This window comes from Paroedura picta, chromosome 13 (genome assembly GCF_049243985.1).
Source record: "Paroedura picta isolate Pp20150507F chromosome 13, Ppicta_v3.0, whole genome shotgun sequence".
Classification (NCBI taxonomy): domain Eukaryota; kingdom Metazoa; phylum Chordata; class Lepidosauria; order Squamata; family Gekkonidae; genus Paroedura; species Paroedura picta.
Genome location: NC_135381.1, coordinates 19733546 through 19747870, shown reverse-complemented (window position 1 = coordinate 19747870; position 14325 = coordinate 19733546). Strand labels below are relative to the sequence as shown.

The window sequence follows — 14325 nt, the reverse complement described above, 5'->3', positions numbered from 1 at the left end:
ACAATAACTCCAGGCACCTTGGGAAGGGATTGGGCAGGTCCCACCCTGGCAAGGTAGTTCACACAGTTTGGAAGCAGAGAGGGGCACAACATGTTTTCCGAAGACTCTGAACCTTCTCAACCAGCGACAACAGAGCTGAAGCCCAGGCGTTAACACAAACAGAGCAGCTGGACTGTGCTCAGTGAAGCGAAAGCACTTTTCATTATTTAATTTTGATGGCTTCCTTCACCTCAAGAGGCGGTCTGCGTGGACACTGTCTCGGACTCTGCCCACACAACAGGAGGAATAATCAGGCCGTGTCTGCTAGAACAGGGTAGGAACAAAAACAGAGCAGCAAGCAAAAAGGTACAGCTTCAAACCAGAGGGAGCCAGATATGTTTTCCAGAGCCGTTGCCTGATTACTGTCAAGTACCTACCTACAGGTGTATTCTAGAGATAGCAGAAACCAGAAGGCTATCCATCAGCAGGTATCAGTAACCAGCTGTCCTCCTCCATCTACTGGTGCCTGTAAGGAGACACAACCTCCCCTTCCCCCACTTCTGAAGTGCTTTTTACTTCCTGCATTCCTTAAAACATTGCTAGTGCAGGAGGAGAGGAAGACAGGCACACATGCATACATGCACAAGTTATGCTATGTGTGGGTGGGGGGCAAGTATCCCACTGGGTCCCACAGCGTGAAATGCCCATAGGCAACAATAAGAGGAAACAGGCAGGGTGGGGGTCCTGAAACTGCCCTGTGGGCTCCCTTTAAACCAGCTCCAGCACCCCACTGTGCCACTTCCTATCCTGGAGGCATTTATTCTTGTTGCATGTCCTGTTCTAAATACAGACAAGGGAAACAGAAATGCTGGACAGGTACCCCCACCTGAGGAATACCGCCACTGCTGTTACTGTGGCTAAGGGGCAAATTAAGTCTGCTGAGGAATTCAGGCTGCCAACTTCCCATAAATGCAAACAGCCTGCTATTCAGACCAGGATCTCAGAGGGAATCATAAGAGTTAGAAGCCGCCATTGTGGCTCAGCCCCCTGCTAAATGCAGGATTAGCATAATCCTTTTACCTCTCTCCCACAACAACAAACCAGCTCTGGGTTGAAGGAGAAGGTAACTAGAAACCACTTTTCAGAATCCAGATTGCACAGGGGCAATGCAGAAGAGAGCAAGAGGCAAGAATTAGCAGCAAAACACCTCTGACTGGACAAACCGTTATAATCAGATGTGCGAATTAGCACCAAGGGCTGTTTTGGCCACAGCTCAGGTTTCCTCCCCAACCCTTTTGTTTACTTATTGGAGATAGAAATTGGACAAGGAACGTCTAAGGGATTGAGCCAATAGAATCTGCCTCAGATTTGATCATGGAAGGCAGCTAAGATACACAGTGATGTGGACACTCTCCAGGGGTAGTCAAACTGCAGCCCTCCAGATGTCGATGGACTACAATTCCCAGGAGCCCCTGCCAGCATTCGCTGGCAGGGGCTCATGGGAATTGTAGTCCATCGACATCTGGAGGGCTGCAGTTTGACTATCCTTGTAAACCATTCCCAAACCGAGGGAGAAGGACATTAAAGGAATGATCACAGCCTGAAAGACTGAATCCTCCTGCAACTGACTTGGCACAGCCAAATATGTCTCCCAGGAGCCACCGACACCGGGGCTTGGGGTTAGGACAACAGTATCTCCCTCCAGCTCCAGTTTAACGGGTCCTTTTGTCAACAAGCAGGCTGGTAATCCATGCCTGCTTGCCTTCCAGAAAATCAGCTCCTCTGATGGTAATGCTGGTAGGAGGGCCTTATAAGTGGCTAAGAGCATCTGGGAGACTGAGAAGCCAATCCCCACATCTGCCATGGAACTTCATGGGGTGGCCTTGGGCAAATCACACTCTCAGTCTGACCTACCTCGCAGGGCTGTTGTGATAATAAAGTGGACAAGATGAGAATAACCTTCACTGCTTGGGATCTCCATTCGGAGAGATAGGCGGGGTACAAAAAAGTAAACAAATGCCTCCAGCTCGTCTCTTGGCCAACAAGCCTTGCTCCATCCCCGGCCTCACTCACTCACTCCCCTTCGGTCAGCAGGCGATTTTTCCTTGGTCCAGCCAGCCTCCTGTCCGACCAGACTCAGCCCTCCCCGCCCCTCCCCCGGCAATGGAGCGCCAGGACGCCTGCGTGGAGAGCGGGACAGCAAGAGTTTGGGGACGCTTCCCCAAGCAGCCACGAGTTCTCAGCGCACACATTCTACAGGTGAAGCTTCCCTTCTCTCTCTCTCTTCACTGGCTGAACTTCTGCCTGAGGTTGGGGGGGGGAGCGTGAGCCTGACCAGGCTGACGCAACTCGGAGCTCCTCTTGCCAGAAGCAACACCTAGGCGGCGGCGAGTGGGGGGGGGGGGGCTGGAACCTCCACCCTGCCTCCCTCCCGCGGGGCTGCCCCCTCCCTGGCCACCCGGTCCCGAGACCCGCGCCCCCGCCCGCTCTTCTCACCCACCGAACGCGCGCGGCTCCGCTGCTCCTGCCCGTGGAAAGCGAATGAATGAGCGGCGCGCGGGAGACAGGCGCCTCTCCCTGGGAAGAAGCTGGGCAGGCGTTCCCACAAAGCGCCCTCCTCTGGGCGGCCCGATGGGCTGAGGGAGGGGGCGGGCGCTGAGGGAGAGCCCCAAGCCTGGCCCCGGGGCGGGGGAGACACACGGACACGTGTCTGCTCCCCCGTCTCCCTGGGTCCTTCCTTCAGGGTTCTCTGCCCCACTTCTTCTGGACCCAAGCGCTAGGGAACCTTCTGACGTTTTAAAATCGACTGCGTTCTTCGTGAGACGGGGGAAGTTTTTATGGCTTCACTGGTTGCGTCCCCTGCAGTCTTCTTTCTGGAGATTTCACGCAACCCAGACCCGGGGTTAAGCTTTACAGAATTCATTGGGTATTTATTCCATATTTACACGCATTGGGTCAGATCACAGAATTAGTTTGACTCTGAGGGGGGAAAAACCCAGTCGGTGACAATCGCCATGGAAAAGGAGATGAAGAGGAAGCTGAGAGAGAGGCGGAAGGCAAATAGCCAGGGCAGCACAAGTCAGCCAGTAGGAACAACAGCAAAAAACTAAGCCTTGCCACCATCCTTACTTCCAACGTGGACACTTCCTATGTAGTTGCTTCTTCTAACTTGCACAAGATGAAGCATCAGGCAGGCATTTGGAGCATGGCTTGGCTTGCCCTCTCCTGAATTGCTGCCCTAAGGCCTGTATTGTAGAAGATGCTGCTGCTGGGCACATTCTCCCTTATAATTAGTGGGTTTGGCCTTATTAAGTCTCTCCCCATACACCCACCTTTTACAAGTTCTGATAAGTAGCCCAGAGAAACTGCACTCTGAGCAACTTTTGATACTACTGAATCAACCCAGAAAACAGCTGCCAACATTTACTGCTCTACTTCCTTTGTCTTTAACATTAGCATCCCATGCAAAAGTTATTTTATTATTACTGTGGGGTAGTCAACCTGTGGTCCTGCAGATGTTTCTGGACTACAGTTCCCATGGGGCTCATGGGAATTGTAGTCCATGAACATCTGCAGGACCACAGGTTGACTACTCCTGATTGAAAGCATCAAACCTGTCATTTCCACATGTCTGCTGGATACTTTGAAGGTCCAGAAATAAGACAATTTTTAGAAGTTTGGAGGAGACGGAGAATGCAAATTGTCAGATTTGCGGAAACCCAAGAAACTGACAAACAGGCTACACAAGTTAAGTCAAGAAGCAAAGTCTTCTTTCATTCCAAAAATAAAGAATGCCGGAACAGACCATTATCACAGGTACTTAAATGGATAAAGCTTTGGCTACTAAAACATACCTTACCATAGTTCAACAAAGAATTCCCCCCAAACCACTACATTTTTAACATGATTATGTTGTGATTTTGCCTTTTGAAGAATTCTTTGTTGATCTAAGGCATTAAGGTATGTTAGTCAAATCTTTATGACTTTTGATACGAACTTTTAGTTGTAATCTCAATTAATCAATCAATCAATCAAATACCTTTATTGGCATAATCATAATAATAATAAAACATTTATATAAAATAAAAGGTGGTTCAGATTCCAGGTCACATGGAGAAAATCCCATGAAGGAATTTTGCAATGCCTTCAGTTATTTGAGAGTTATGATCCGATAAGAGAAAGTGCACTATTGTTGCAGGACCTGTAATAATGGCTTTATTTTTAATAACTTATACACTTTGCTAAATGGCTAATTTTTGAAACTGATCTATATTATGTTCTTGTAGTTTTGCCACTGAAGAAAATATATTTGAAAATACTTAATAACCAATCTGTGTTCTGGCACTTTGGAATAAAAGACTTTGCCTATTGACTTAACTTGTGAAACCCATTTCTCAGCTTCTTTGGTGGTTTTTTGAAGTTGACAAGCCCATCCAGGAAGAGACCAGATATTCAAATAAACAGCTACTGCCTTGTCTTTTAAATGTGTTTTTCTAGCATTCTTGTCTACTGAGTGCAAAGATAACAATGCAGTCCTTCTGAGTGTGTGGATTGCAGCAAACTACATTACCCAAGATGCTCTGCTGCCACTGATGCAAGATCTCACCTGCTGTCATCAGCACTTTGATTGCAGAAGCTCCTGTCAGTGCCAGCAAGTATATACTTTGTCCTCTCTTGACCCAAGAAGTGGTTGAGCTGCTCAGAACAGTATAACTTAGCTGGGTCTTCTGTCAGGGCTGCCCCTCCTAGAGCTTTTCCTTCCTGACAAATTTGACTTTACTTGAAAGAACTCAAAAGTTCATAAAGTCTATTTTTCATGTTTCAACATCTGTTTCAGTGCTGCAATTCCCTTTGAAGTGGGCTTGGTCCCAGAAGAGGTGAGAGTGGATCATGGCCTTTTATTATTGGCTAAAATTTATTTGCTCTGACCCATATTATGATGCAGAACAAATTGTTGTTGCCATTATGGAGATAGAGCACAAACTGACCTATTATGGATTTTCCCAATAGTTTTTTCAGTCACTGGATTACACCCAGGCTAAATATGTCCCAAAGCAAAGAATATTAGATGTAGAAAACCAGAATGACTTAAGCAGAATTAGCCTATATTGTGTCAAAGTATCCTCAATAGGACAATACCGATGTCATATATTAATTTTTAGACAATTTTTATAAAACAATATTTACCCTCTGCAGTTCTAGAGGCTAACTTTACTGGATCCTTCCAGAGAAACTGTATATGAGTGAGAACCCTAGAAAAGTTAGAACCATGTTTTCTTTGACTGCAGGCTCTAGCACAGTATCAGAAAAAAAAATCATTAATCCCATTCTAGCTTCTTCTCTTGGTAGAAGGATCCTTCTTTCAATTATGTTAACTGATAACCATCAGAAGCTGACGTAGAGGTTTGCCAAGTATGGATGGCTGGCCTTTCAAATTAGGAAAGTTCATAGGGAACACAGTTAGGGTCACACCTAATTGAATTACTCTTAAATATATGGTAATAATTTTAAATGTATGCTTTATCATAACTGGTAATATTTTGTACTAATTCTAGGTCTTGTACAGTCTGACTGAATCGCGTTAATTACCATGTATGTTATTTGGTGTAGTCAATGACCGTAATAAAACCCCTTCCAGAAAAGTGGCTACAGCCCCCTTCACAAACTCTGATCTAGACCTAAGCAGCTGTCATTCTTTGCAGAGTTTTCTTTGCAAAGTCAGGGGCGGACCTTGCTTGCATGATGGAGATCTGGGTGCAGGAAGGTGAGACAGTCACCTTGAAAGAATTGACCCCACCAAACATTTATTGGGGAGAATTTATAAACGACTATTGCAATTTAATTCTGAAACAGAACTAGTCAAAGATTATATGATGAAATGGGCTCAACATTGTGAAGAGAAAGTATGTACCAACAGGAGGCAATGTGGGTCAAGAATCTGAAGTTTATTGAATGTCAAATGTTAAAAGCAAACTGGTATAAAATATTTTATAGATAGTATTCCGCCCCAAAATATATACTAGAACTCAGTAAGAACTATATTGGAAAATGTTGGCAATGTTGTGAAAGAAATGCATAATTTTATCATATGTGGTGGACTTTTCAGAGGGAGAGTAAATATTAGATTATGATTCATGATGAAATGCAAAAGATATTTAAAATCAGATTTACAATAGACCAAAATTGTAAATTATTAAATAAGGTGCTACACAGTATTAAAATGTACAGTAAAACTTGTTAAATATATGGTAACAGATGTGAAGATTTTATATGCATCAAAATGGAAAAAAGAATCTTTCAGAATGATCAAATAAAATGATGGAACATGTGTCGACGGCAAAACTTACATATTTGATAGAAAACGGATTAGATTTTAATAGAGAATGGAATCCAATATATTTGTAATATATCAAGTGATAAAATAGGATGGAAAGATATAATTGATTTTTATGAGTTCTATGTAAACGAAGGAAACATTAACTCAGGAGAAAATATAATAAGCATTTTGGAAAAATGTATAAGATATATTGTGACATTTCAGTTTAATGTTCATAGTTCTGTAAATGAAAAATGTAATATTCATGCTCTTTTCTTGTAATGCCTCTCTTTTTCGAATAAATACAATCTATGTTATTAAAAAAACAACAATGGTGCACAGCCAAGTAGAAACCTTGCTGGGCAAAACTCCCACCTATTTACTAAAGGCACTTGGTGGGTGCCAAGAAATGTAGCAGTGGGCACTGTGGCACACATGGGTAACCATGTCGGGGATTCCTGTGCTGTGGTACAAAGTATACAGCTAAAAGTAAGATGAGCAGTAACAGAGCTGGGAGAAACTCAGCAGTATCAGAGGCCAGAAACAATCAGTGTCTAAACTTGTGCAGTATTTATTCCATTTCTTAAGTAATTTTCTTTTTCTAAAGACAGAATAAGAACTGCTAGAGAAAGGATGCTGGCTGCACCCTGATTGGCCCTATCCCAATTTGGATAGCCGGACATGTTCCACCCCCGAGACTGTTTCACAAATATATAGAGGAACCATGGATATAGAAGAACCATGGAGCCTTTTGATTCTGCTCATTAAAATATTACATGGATCCATATGTGTATGTCCTCTGAGAATAAAACTGTACCCCAACAATTAAGCAGAGTCCTCATGGAGCTTCCAAAGTTCTGGAGGGCAACCTGGCATTGGTTGAGGCCAGGGTCCACCATCACCAACTAATGTCCCCTCCAGCCAAACTACTATTATATTCCATTCTGTGCCTGGCCAGCAATTTAATCACCAGTTTTTGGGTGTTGGAGATAGATGTTTGAATTGGTTTTAATGTATTTAAATTTTTTAAACGTGTACAGGTTTTTAATCTTACTGATATAAGCTGCCCCAAGACCATCTGGAGAGAGGCAGCATACAAATCAAAGTATAAATAAATAAAATAAAAAACATGTGCCAGTTGTATTTACATTTGCTGCAGATAACTTTTGATTTGGAACGGCCTGCCTGATGAGGATAGGAACGATACCACTTTTCTGGCATTCTGAAAATAATGCAAAACTGAATCATTCAGCAGGGCATTTTTACACCAGTAACATCAATATACTATGACAAAACGGTTCAGAAAGTTCCTTAGGAAAACAGATCGTGGATTGCATCTACTGTGCTGTAATATATACTATCCATTACCTTATATACTACCTAAGTAATTTCTACATAATTTAATATGTCATGCGAACATTTTGTTCCAGCTCAGTTTCAGATTTCTGCAGTTCTAACCCTACTGAATTGCTTATTGGAAGTCCTATCTTACTGGCTGTAATTGAACAGCCTATAAAAATTCCAAGTTAAAACACATACACTCACCAGTTCTTAACTCTCATCCCTGCAGTGTAATGCAGGTCAGTGGCAACCTCTTTCTCTCCCGTTATCCAATTTATAAACAAAATATTCAGTCTGGCTGTGGTCCAGCTTCCACTCACTTCCGTCAAATGCTTCTTGTCATCCTGTAAGTGCCAAAGCTTAGCCTGTCCAAATGAATGAAAAAAAGAGAACAATGCTAGAAATCCACCAACCACTGCTGGTGTCAGCATCTGCATTGTTGTCTTGTGGACTAGACTAAGGGCCAAACTAGATGTAATGGTGCTCTTGTTCTATATGGTAACAGACGCCATACTGCCGTCCTTCCGTGAACCCGGTAACCCAGCCTGCCATTTTAAAATGCTGCAAGACCCAATCCCGATTGGGCAGGCTGAGATGCTCATGCCCCCTCCCCCCACCTTGTCAAGTGCTAACCCTGACCCCACAGTTTTGGCAATTGAAAAAGTGGCTGTGAACAACAGCAGCATCCTGGCATTTTAAAAATCACTTTAAACTGGCAGTGACATCCTCATGATGGCTTTGAGGTGACCTGGGCTGAATCTGCACAGAGCTTTTATTCCACTCTCAGGTTGATTCAATACCTGCCGTCTACACTGAATGCGATTTCATTTTTATTTGGGGCAATTTAAATTTTTCATCTGCAACAAGCATGATTGATCTGGAGTGACCCTACCTTCCCCCCTTGATATTTGAAAAATTGGCATGAGTAAGAGTGCAGCTGTCTGCTTTCCCTGAAATAATTTGCTGCTGAGCCTGTAGAAAAGCCCTGATTGGCCTGGGCGACAGTTCCTGGTTTCCAGACTGCAAGGCTTCCCTTAAAGGGGAAGCCCTAACTTCTCTCAGCAGAAGCTCCAGAAGCCCTACCTTCTCTCTACAGAGATCCTCTTGGATTTATTCCCCCTCCTCTGCTTTCTCCAATCCTCCCCCCACCCCCGTTCAAGAAAAGAAAGAGGCTCCTGCTGTGCTTGGCTCCCCCCCCCCCACTTCTGAGCTTCTCTAATCACATGCAGAACACTTTCTGTTTCAATGGAGAGGAGGGGGGGGGGAATAGAGGAAGACCCGAGTTCAAATCGATCTGAATTCAGCAGGATCCACAACGGAATAAACAAAGTAAGTCCAGAATCAGCCCTAGTTTGGCACTAACAGTAGCTTGCTTGGCGCAGAGTCCTGCAGGGTGTTTCCATGGAGAGACATCTGCAGAGTAGAACTGGATTCAAAGAGCCTACGGTAAGGAAGCATTTCACATTCTACAGGGAGATTCCCTAAAGACTAACAGAGGGGAAAAGGAAAAAGTCAGCCCTCCCCCCATAAGTTTGACATTCCCTCTTGGCCTAGGGAATAAACAGTCCCAAGCAGAAAAGTCCTCCTTGCACGCACCACCACTCCCTTGGTTGAGAGAATTCATTCTTTATTCTCTTTACCCACCATATGATTACAGGCTATAGCAGAAGTCACAGGGTGTGCAATTTACTTGGGAATCTTTTAAGAAGAATAAAATAAAGGATACAAAACAGACAAACTAGGGCACTATACTTACTACACTGGAAAAGCAAGGAGAGCAAAGAGTCATTCAAATTCCACACATCACTGTGTGTGTCCTGTCCTAATCCAGCTGGGCCAGAGATTCTGACAACTATTGGATCCCTTGGGTCTGTGCCTCAGGGATTGCCAAGTAAGTGCATAACCATGGAAAAAGCCCCCTGTGTTAGCCAGACGCCCTCAAGGACAGTTAGAACTGCAGGTTGCCAAGAATGCTCTTAAACCATCACCTTGTTTGTTTCCCTCTGAGTCCAGGTACAGTTCTGCCATCGCGGACGACACACACCCAACAGTCCTGGAAGAATCTGGTCTTCCTTTTCTCCTACTCTAGCCCTCAATCCACAAAGCTGCTAGTAGATCACTGTTTGCTGATTTGACTTTTGCATCTGAACCATCTTGCCAAAGCCACCTCTCCCAATATCGTAGTCTGTTCGGTATTCATCTCGAATCTAGAGAGGAATAAAAATGTAATAAAAACTTAGAACAACAAAGATATAGGAGCATGCCTAGAACGATCAATGTAAAGGTAAACAATCCCATATGGATAACCTGGAATTGTTAATAATGCATCTGTTGGGCTCAAGTTGGCATTGCTTTAGAACTAGAGTTTCCAACAACTTGGAAAAAAGTGTCCTGTTTAATATAGGTTTAATGTGTGGAAACGAGCAGTTGAAGTTTTATATGGCATGCAGGTAAATAACATCCTCTAGTAAATAATAAATTCTCAAAACAGTTTTTTCCAGGTTGCTGGCAAGCCTACGTAGAACTTCAGAGAAGGGAGTTGACTCTGGCCTGGAAAGAATAGAACCCATAGCCATGTAATTTCACACTCTTGTCTCTGCTGCAGCTTCCAACCCAGGCACTGATTTTGAAAACACCAGCTTTGACAGCAAGCCTACTTACTGGAAGTGTTGCACCAGCTGGACATTTGGGGCATGGTCCATATCCAGACAGAAATCAAGAACAGCCCAATCTCTCTTAGATTCCTAAACTTGTCTAAGATCTGCCAGCATCCCACAAACCTCATGTACTTTACCTGGCCACCTGTACTCCCACGGCCATACTGCCGTCCTTCCGTGAACCCGGTATCCCAGTCTATTCGGATTATGCGGTCATCCAGACGGGTTTTATTGATGAACCGAATAGAATGTTCAGCTTCTGCTCTTGTGTAGTATCTGAAATGTTACTATAAGGAAAGACTCATGGGCCATTTAAAGAGCTGGTGCTGGCTGGCCAGCCCCAAGTGAAAGAGAAGACAGGAGGGGAACCAGAGGTCCCCAAAGTGCCCAGCCCCAATCAAAAGTGAAATAGTTCACAACTTAATATCACCATCCAGATAATATTAAGGGCAATACAATGCTGTTTTGCTGTTAAAGCTAAGCAAATTGGGTTGCCTGACTTGTAGGAAATGACTTCAGAGCCCCCACCCAAATAACCAATCTTACAGAGGGGATGTAGTCAGAAAAAAGTAACTAGATTCAAGTTTACTAAATATTTACCTTAACACACTATTCAGCCTCAGAGATTCAATCACAGAAATACAAGACTGCTAATCACAGCTAGGCTATCACAGTGATTCCCAAACTTTTAATGGCAGCTGCCCCCTTGGCTCCCACATAGGAATGTACATCTCTTTCCTGATGTCAGGTCTACTGGAAATTCAAAATACACTATATTGCATTCATTTCTTTTCTTGGTTGTTGTGCAGCATTTCTTTGTAAAAATCACTTGTAAAAGCCACTTTGGGTACTCATTGGGGAGAAAGACGGGGGGGGGAGAGAGGAGGGGGGGACGGCAAGCAGTGGAGAATCCCATGGCTAGGAGTAAGCCTAGATCTAGGATGGAGCCTGGGAAGATGCACCAGATGCTACTAGTGGGGGGAAGGTTTGAGCTGGAAAATGGGTTTGCCCTATTCTGGATGGGGTTGGACTCCCTTTAAAAATACAAATTTGTAGCTTGCGGGTGGTCCTGAAGCTTCCTGTGGGATAAACAGGTGGCAGTGATGGCCAGGGGTGCCTTTCTGCAGCTTTGGCTGGGGAGAGACAACTGTGGCCTTTCTAGGACAGAAAAGATCTTGCTACTGTGATGAATGCCCTGATAACATATAGATTAGGTTAATCATTTTGACAACATTTAGATTAGATTACTCCAATGTGCTCTATGTGGGGCTATCCATAAACACTCTCCAGAAGCTATATTTGGGGTACGTGAGGCTTCTTGAATGTCTAAACTTAGCTGAATGTGTGCCTACAGGGGGAGAAGAATATTTTATTTGTCAAATCTATATCCCACTCCTTCTCCTGTGAATGAGGCTCTGGGTGACGAAGAGCATATAAAATACTCCGATTTTAAAAAACAGAAAAGCTATAATCACCTTTAAAAATGGAAAATGATTAGAACTCTATCCGCATTAGAAGCTATCCACTCTCAAACAGGGTAGAATGTGAGGATGGTGAAGACATAGCTGAAGCAGATCAGCTGCCTGGTGGATCACAATCACCTAGGGAGGTCCCATAAGTCAGGGGTAGTCAACCTGTGGTCCTCCAGATGTTCATGGACTACAATTCCCATGAGCCCCTGCCAGTGTTTGCTGGCAGGGGCTCATGGGAATTGTAGTCCATGAACATCTGGAGGACCACAGGTTGACTACCCCTGCCATAAGACATACATCTCTCCAGGCAGCCGCTTCCACAGGATGGGGGTCACTACTGAGACAGCTGACCCAAAATGGACAGTTCGTGGGTGAATATTGGAGAAGACATGGAGGATTGTGCTGGGAGAGGCAGTCCTGAAGGTATGAGGGCCTCAGAACTAGAGCTTTAAAGGTAAGAATCTCTGTTCTTTACTGCATTTTAATTGCTTAATTTTTTTTATGTTCACCATCTTATGGACCCCAGTTGGGGGGGGGGGGAAGGCAGCATTAAAAATGTTGAATAATAATGAGTAAGTAAATCAAAAGGCCAAGGATACTCCACAAAGCAGAAGCCACAAGGCGTTTTCTTCACATTGTCAAGCCCCATGACAATGCGCTTGACATCCCCACACTTGGAAAAGAGCTCGTGGATTTGCTCCTCTGTGGTGTAGAAGGACAGATTGCCCACATAAAGTGTGGTGGAGTTCTTCAGAAGCTTCTCCTGCTGCTCGCGTTTACTTGGATGATAGAACTGAGAAGGTGGATTGACAGCATCACGGACATTCCATTTACGGTATCATTTAGCACCAAAAGTATTATGCACAACCCGACTACAAGTACAAATGCTACCCAAGCATGACAAAAATGGAAAGGATGGCATTAGCAAGCAATCAGAGAGACAGAAAGACATAGAATAGGGGTGGGGGGATGACTATTTTTCATCAAAACATATGGAACTGCAGCATCAATCTTTCAATACTAATTATATCATAGCCCTCCCTTTTCCAGGTGCCATCACACCCTGTGATCTGTACTACTACCTACAGTTGATACTCAAACACAAGAGGAAATTTTGTGCCAACACACCCTGTGATGTGTACTACTACCTACAGTTGATACGCAAGCACAAAAGGAAATGTTGTGTGTGTTGTGCCATTAAGTCACTTCTGAGTGATAGCATTCCCATTAATTGTTGTTAGGTGCAAAGTCGTGTCCGACCCATCATAACCCCCATGGACAATGATCCTCCAGGCCTTCCTGTCCTCTACCATTCCCCGGAGTTCATTTAAGTTTGCACCGACTGCCTCAGTGACTCCATCCAGCCACCTCATTCTCTGTCGTCCCCTTCTTCTTTTGCCTCAATCGCTCCCAGCATTAGGCTCTTCTCCAGGGAGTCCTTCTTTCTCATGAGGTGGCCAAAGGTAGCCAAAGGTTCCCATGAATTAATATTCTCCAGAAACTGCTATCGTTAAGAGCTTTGCCCAGATCTTGCAAACTGAGTGCTATAGCTTCCTTTTCCTGCTGCCTTCAGCTTTTCTAGTTGTCTTTTCTTATTCTCTTTTCCAGTAAGTCTTGTCGTCTCACAATGTTATGCCTCACACATTTTAATTTCCCTCTATTCAAGATCAACAAGGATGTTTGGATTTGCATCTCACTCTACCTACACTTTAAGCTATTAAGCTACAGAGTCACAATAACCAGGCTGTACAAGCAACACAATTTATTACTCATTTAGGAAATGTCTAAGCCCCATCGACACAGAACTTGCTATAGGCGGCTTTCCTAAACTTCTGACACTAAAAGCAAAATGCCCAAAGCAAAGCACCACCTCCATGACGAAGCTAGCTAACAAACTGTCATAAACAAAAGGCTAAGGCTACCTACTCTGTGTAGGGAAATTCTTGGAAATTTGGGGAGGGAGATTGGGGAGGGACGGGTTCGGTGTGGAGGGACCTCAGTAGATACACCCTCCAAAACAGTCATTTTCTCAAGGGAAACTGGTCTTTGCAGTCTGGAGAGCAGCTATAACACTGGGAGATCTCCAGGCCCTACCCGGAGACTGGCAACCCTAAAATCCTCTATAAGGAACCAAGTGCCTTTCTGGGTCAGGAGACCTGGCAGAAGCCTTGTCACCACTTGCAAGAACACCCCCCCAATAGCCATCCCGGGGATTTCAACAGAGCGAACCCTCTCCCTTTCCTACCTTAAGGCGCTTTTTCCAATAGATGTCGATCTCGCAGTACGAATCACTGTCAAGCCCCCTCAACGTCGTGCTCAGGATCCCCGACATCTTGACCTGTCCGGCCCACAAACAATTCACAAACGCCTTCAAGCAGGGCCTGAACAGACGATTGGTCGTAGTACCTGTCACTCACAACATTGCTCTGGATCACCAGGACCAATGACATCACCTTCGACGCGCAAGAAAAGCCGGTCAGATGCCGCCTCCAGCGCAGGGGCGGGTGGCTTTGTCGAAAGGAATGCTGGAGATTGTAGGTTTTTCGACAGAGTTGGTTCT

At 44.4% G+C, this 14325-nt stretch overlaps 2 protein-coding genes across 3 annotated transcripts in view; one reads left to right on the top strand and one right to left on the bottom strand.

The window, feature by feature from the left end:
- Positions 1 to 5903: 5903 nt before the first annotated feature.
- LOC143822382 (nuclear cap-binding protein subunit 2-like) lies at positions 5904 to 14246 on the bottom strand. Of its 2 annotated transcripts, XR_013226142.1 has the most exons (5): positions 14011 to 14246; positions 12365 to 12558; positions 10431 to 10569; positions 9625 to 9843; positions 5904 to 8001 (listed from the first exon to the last, which is right to left on the bottom strand). XR_013226142.1 is itself a non-coding variant. In XM_077307454.1 (4 exons), exons 1-4 carry the CDS (start codon positions 14095 to 14097, stop codon positions 9745 to 9747), a joined length of 519 nt encoding a protein of 172 aa, XP_077163569.1. In that variant the 5' UTR covers positions 14098 to 14246; the 3' UTR covers positions 9247 to 9744. The 2 variants fall into 2 exon arrangements, 1 of the variants encoding a protein (XP_077163569.1); XM_077307454.1 differs by lacking the exon at positions 5904 to 8001 and having other exon boundaries at positions 9247 to 9843.
- Positions 14228 to 14325, top strand: part of TEX11 (testis expressed 11) — a 47263-nt gene continuing 47165 nt past the window's right edge. The window contains exon 1 of the mRNA XM_077307421.1: positions 14228 to 14299. The gene's annotated coding sequence lies outside the window, so the exon portion shown is untranslated. The remainder of the gene's footprint in view (positions 14300 to 14325) is intronic.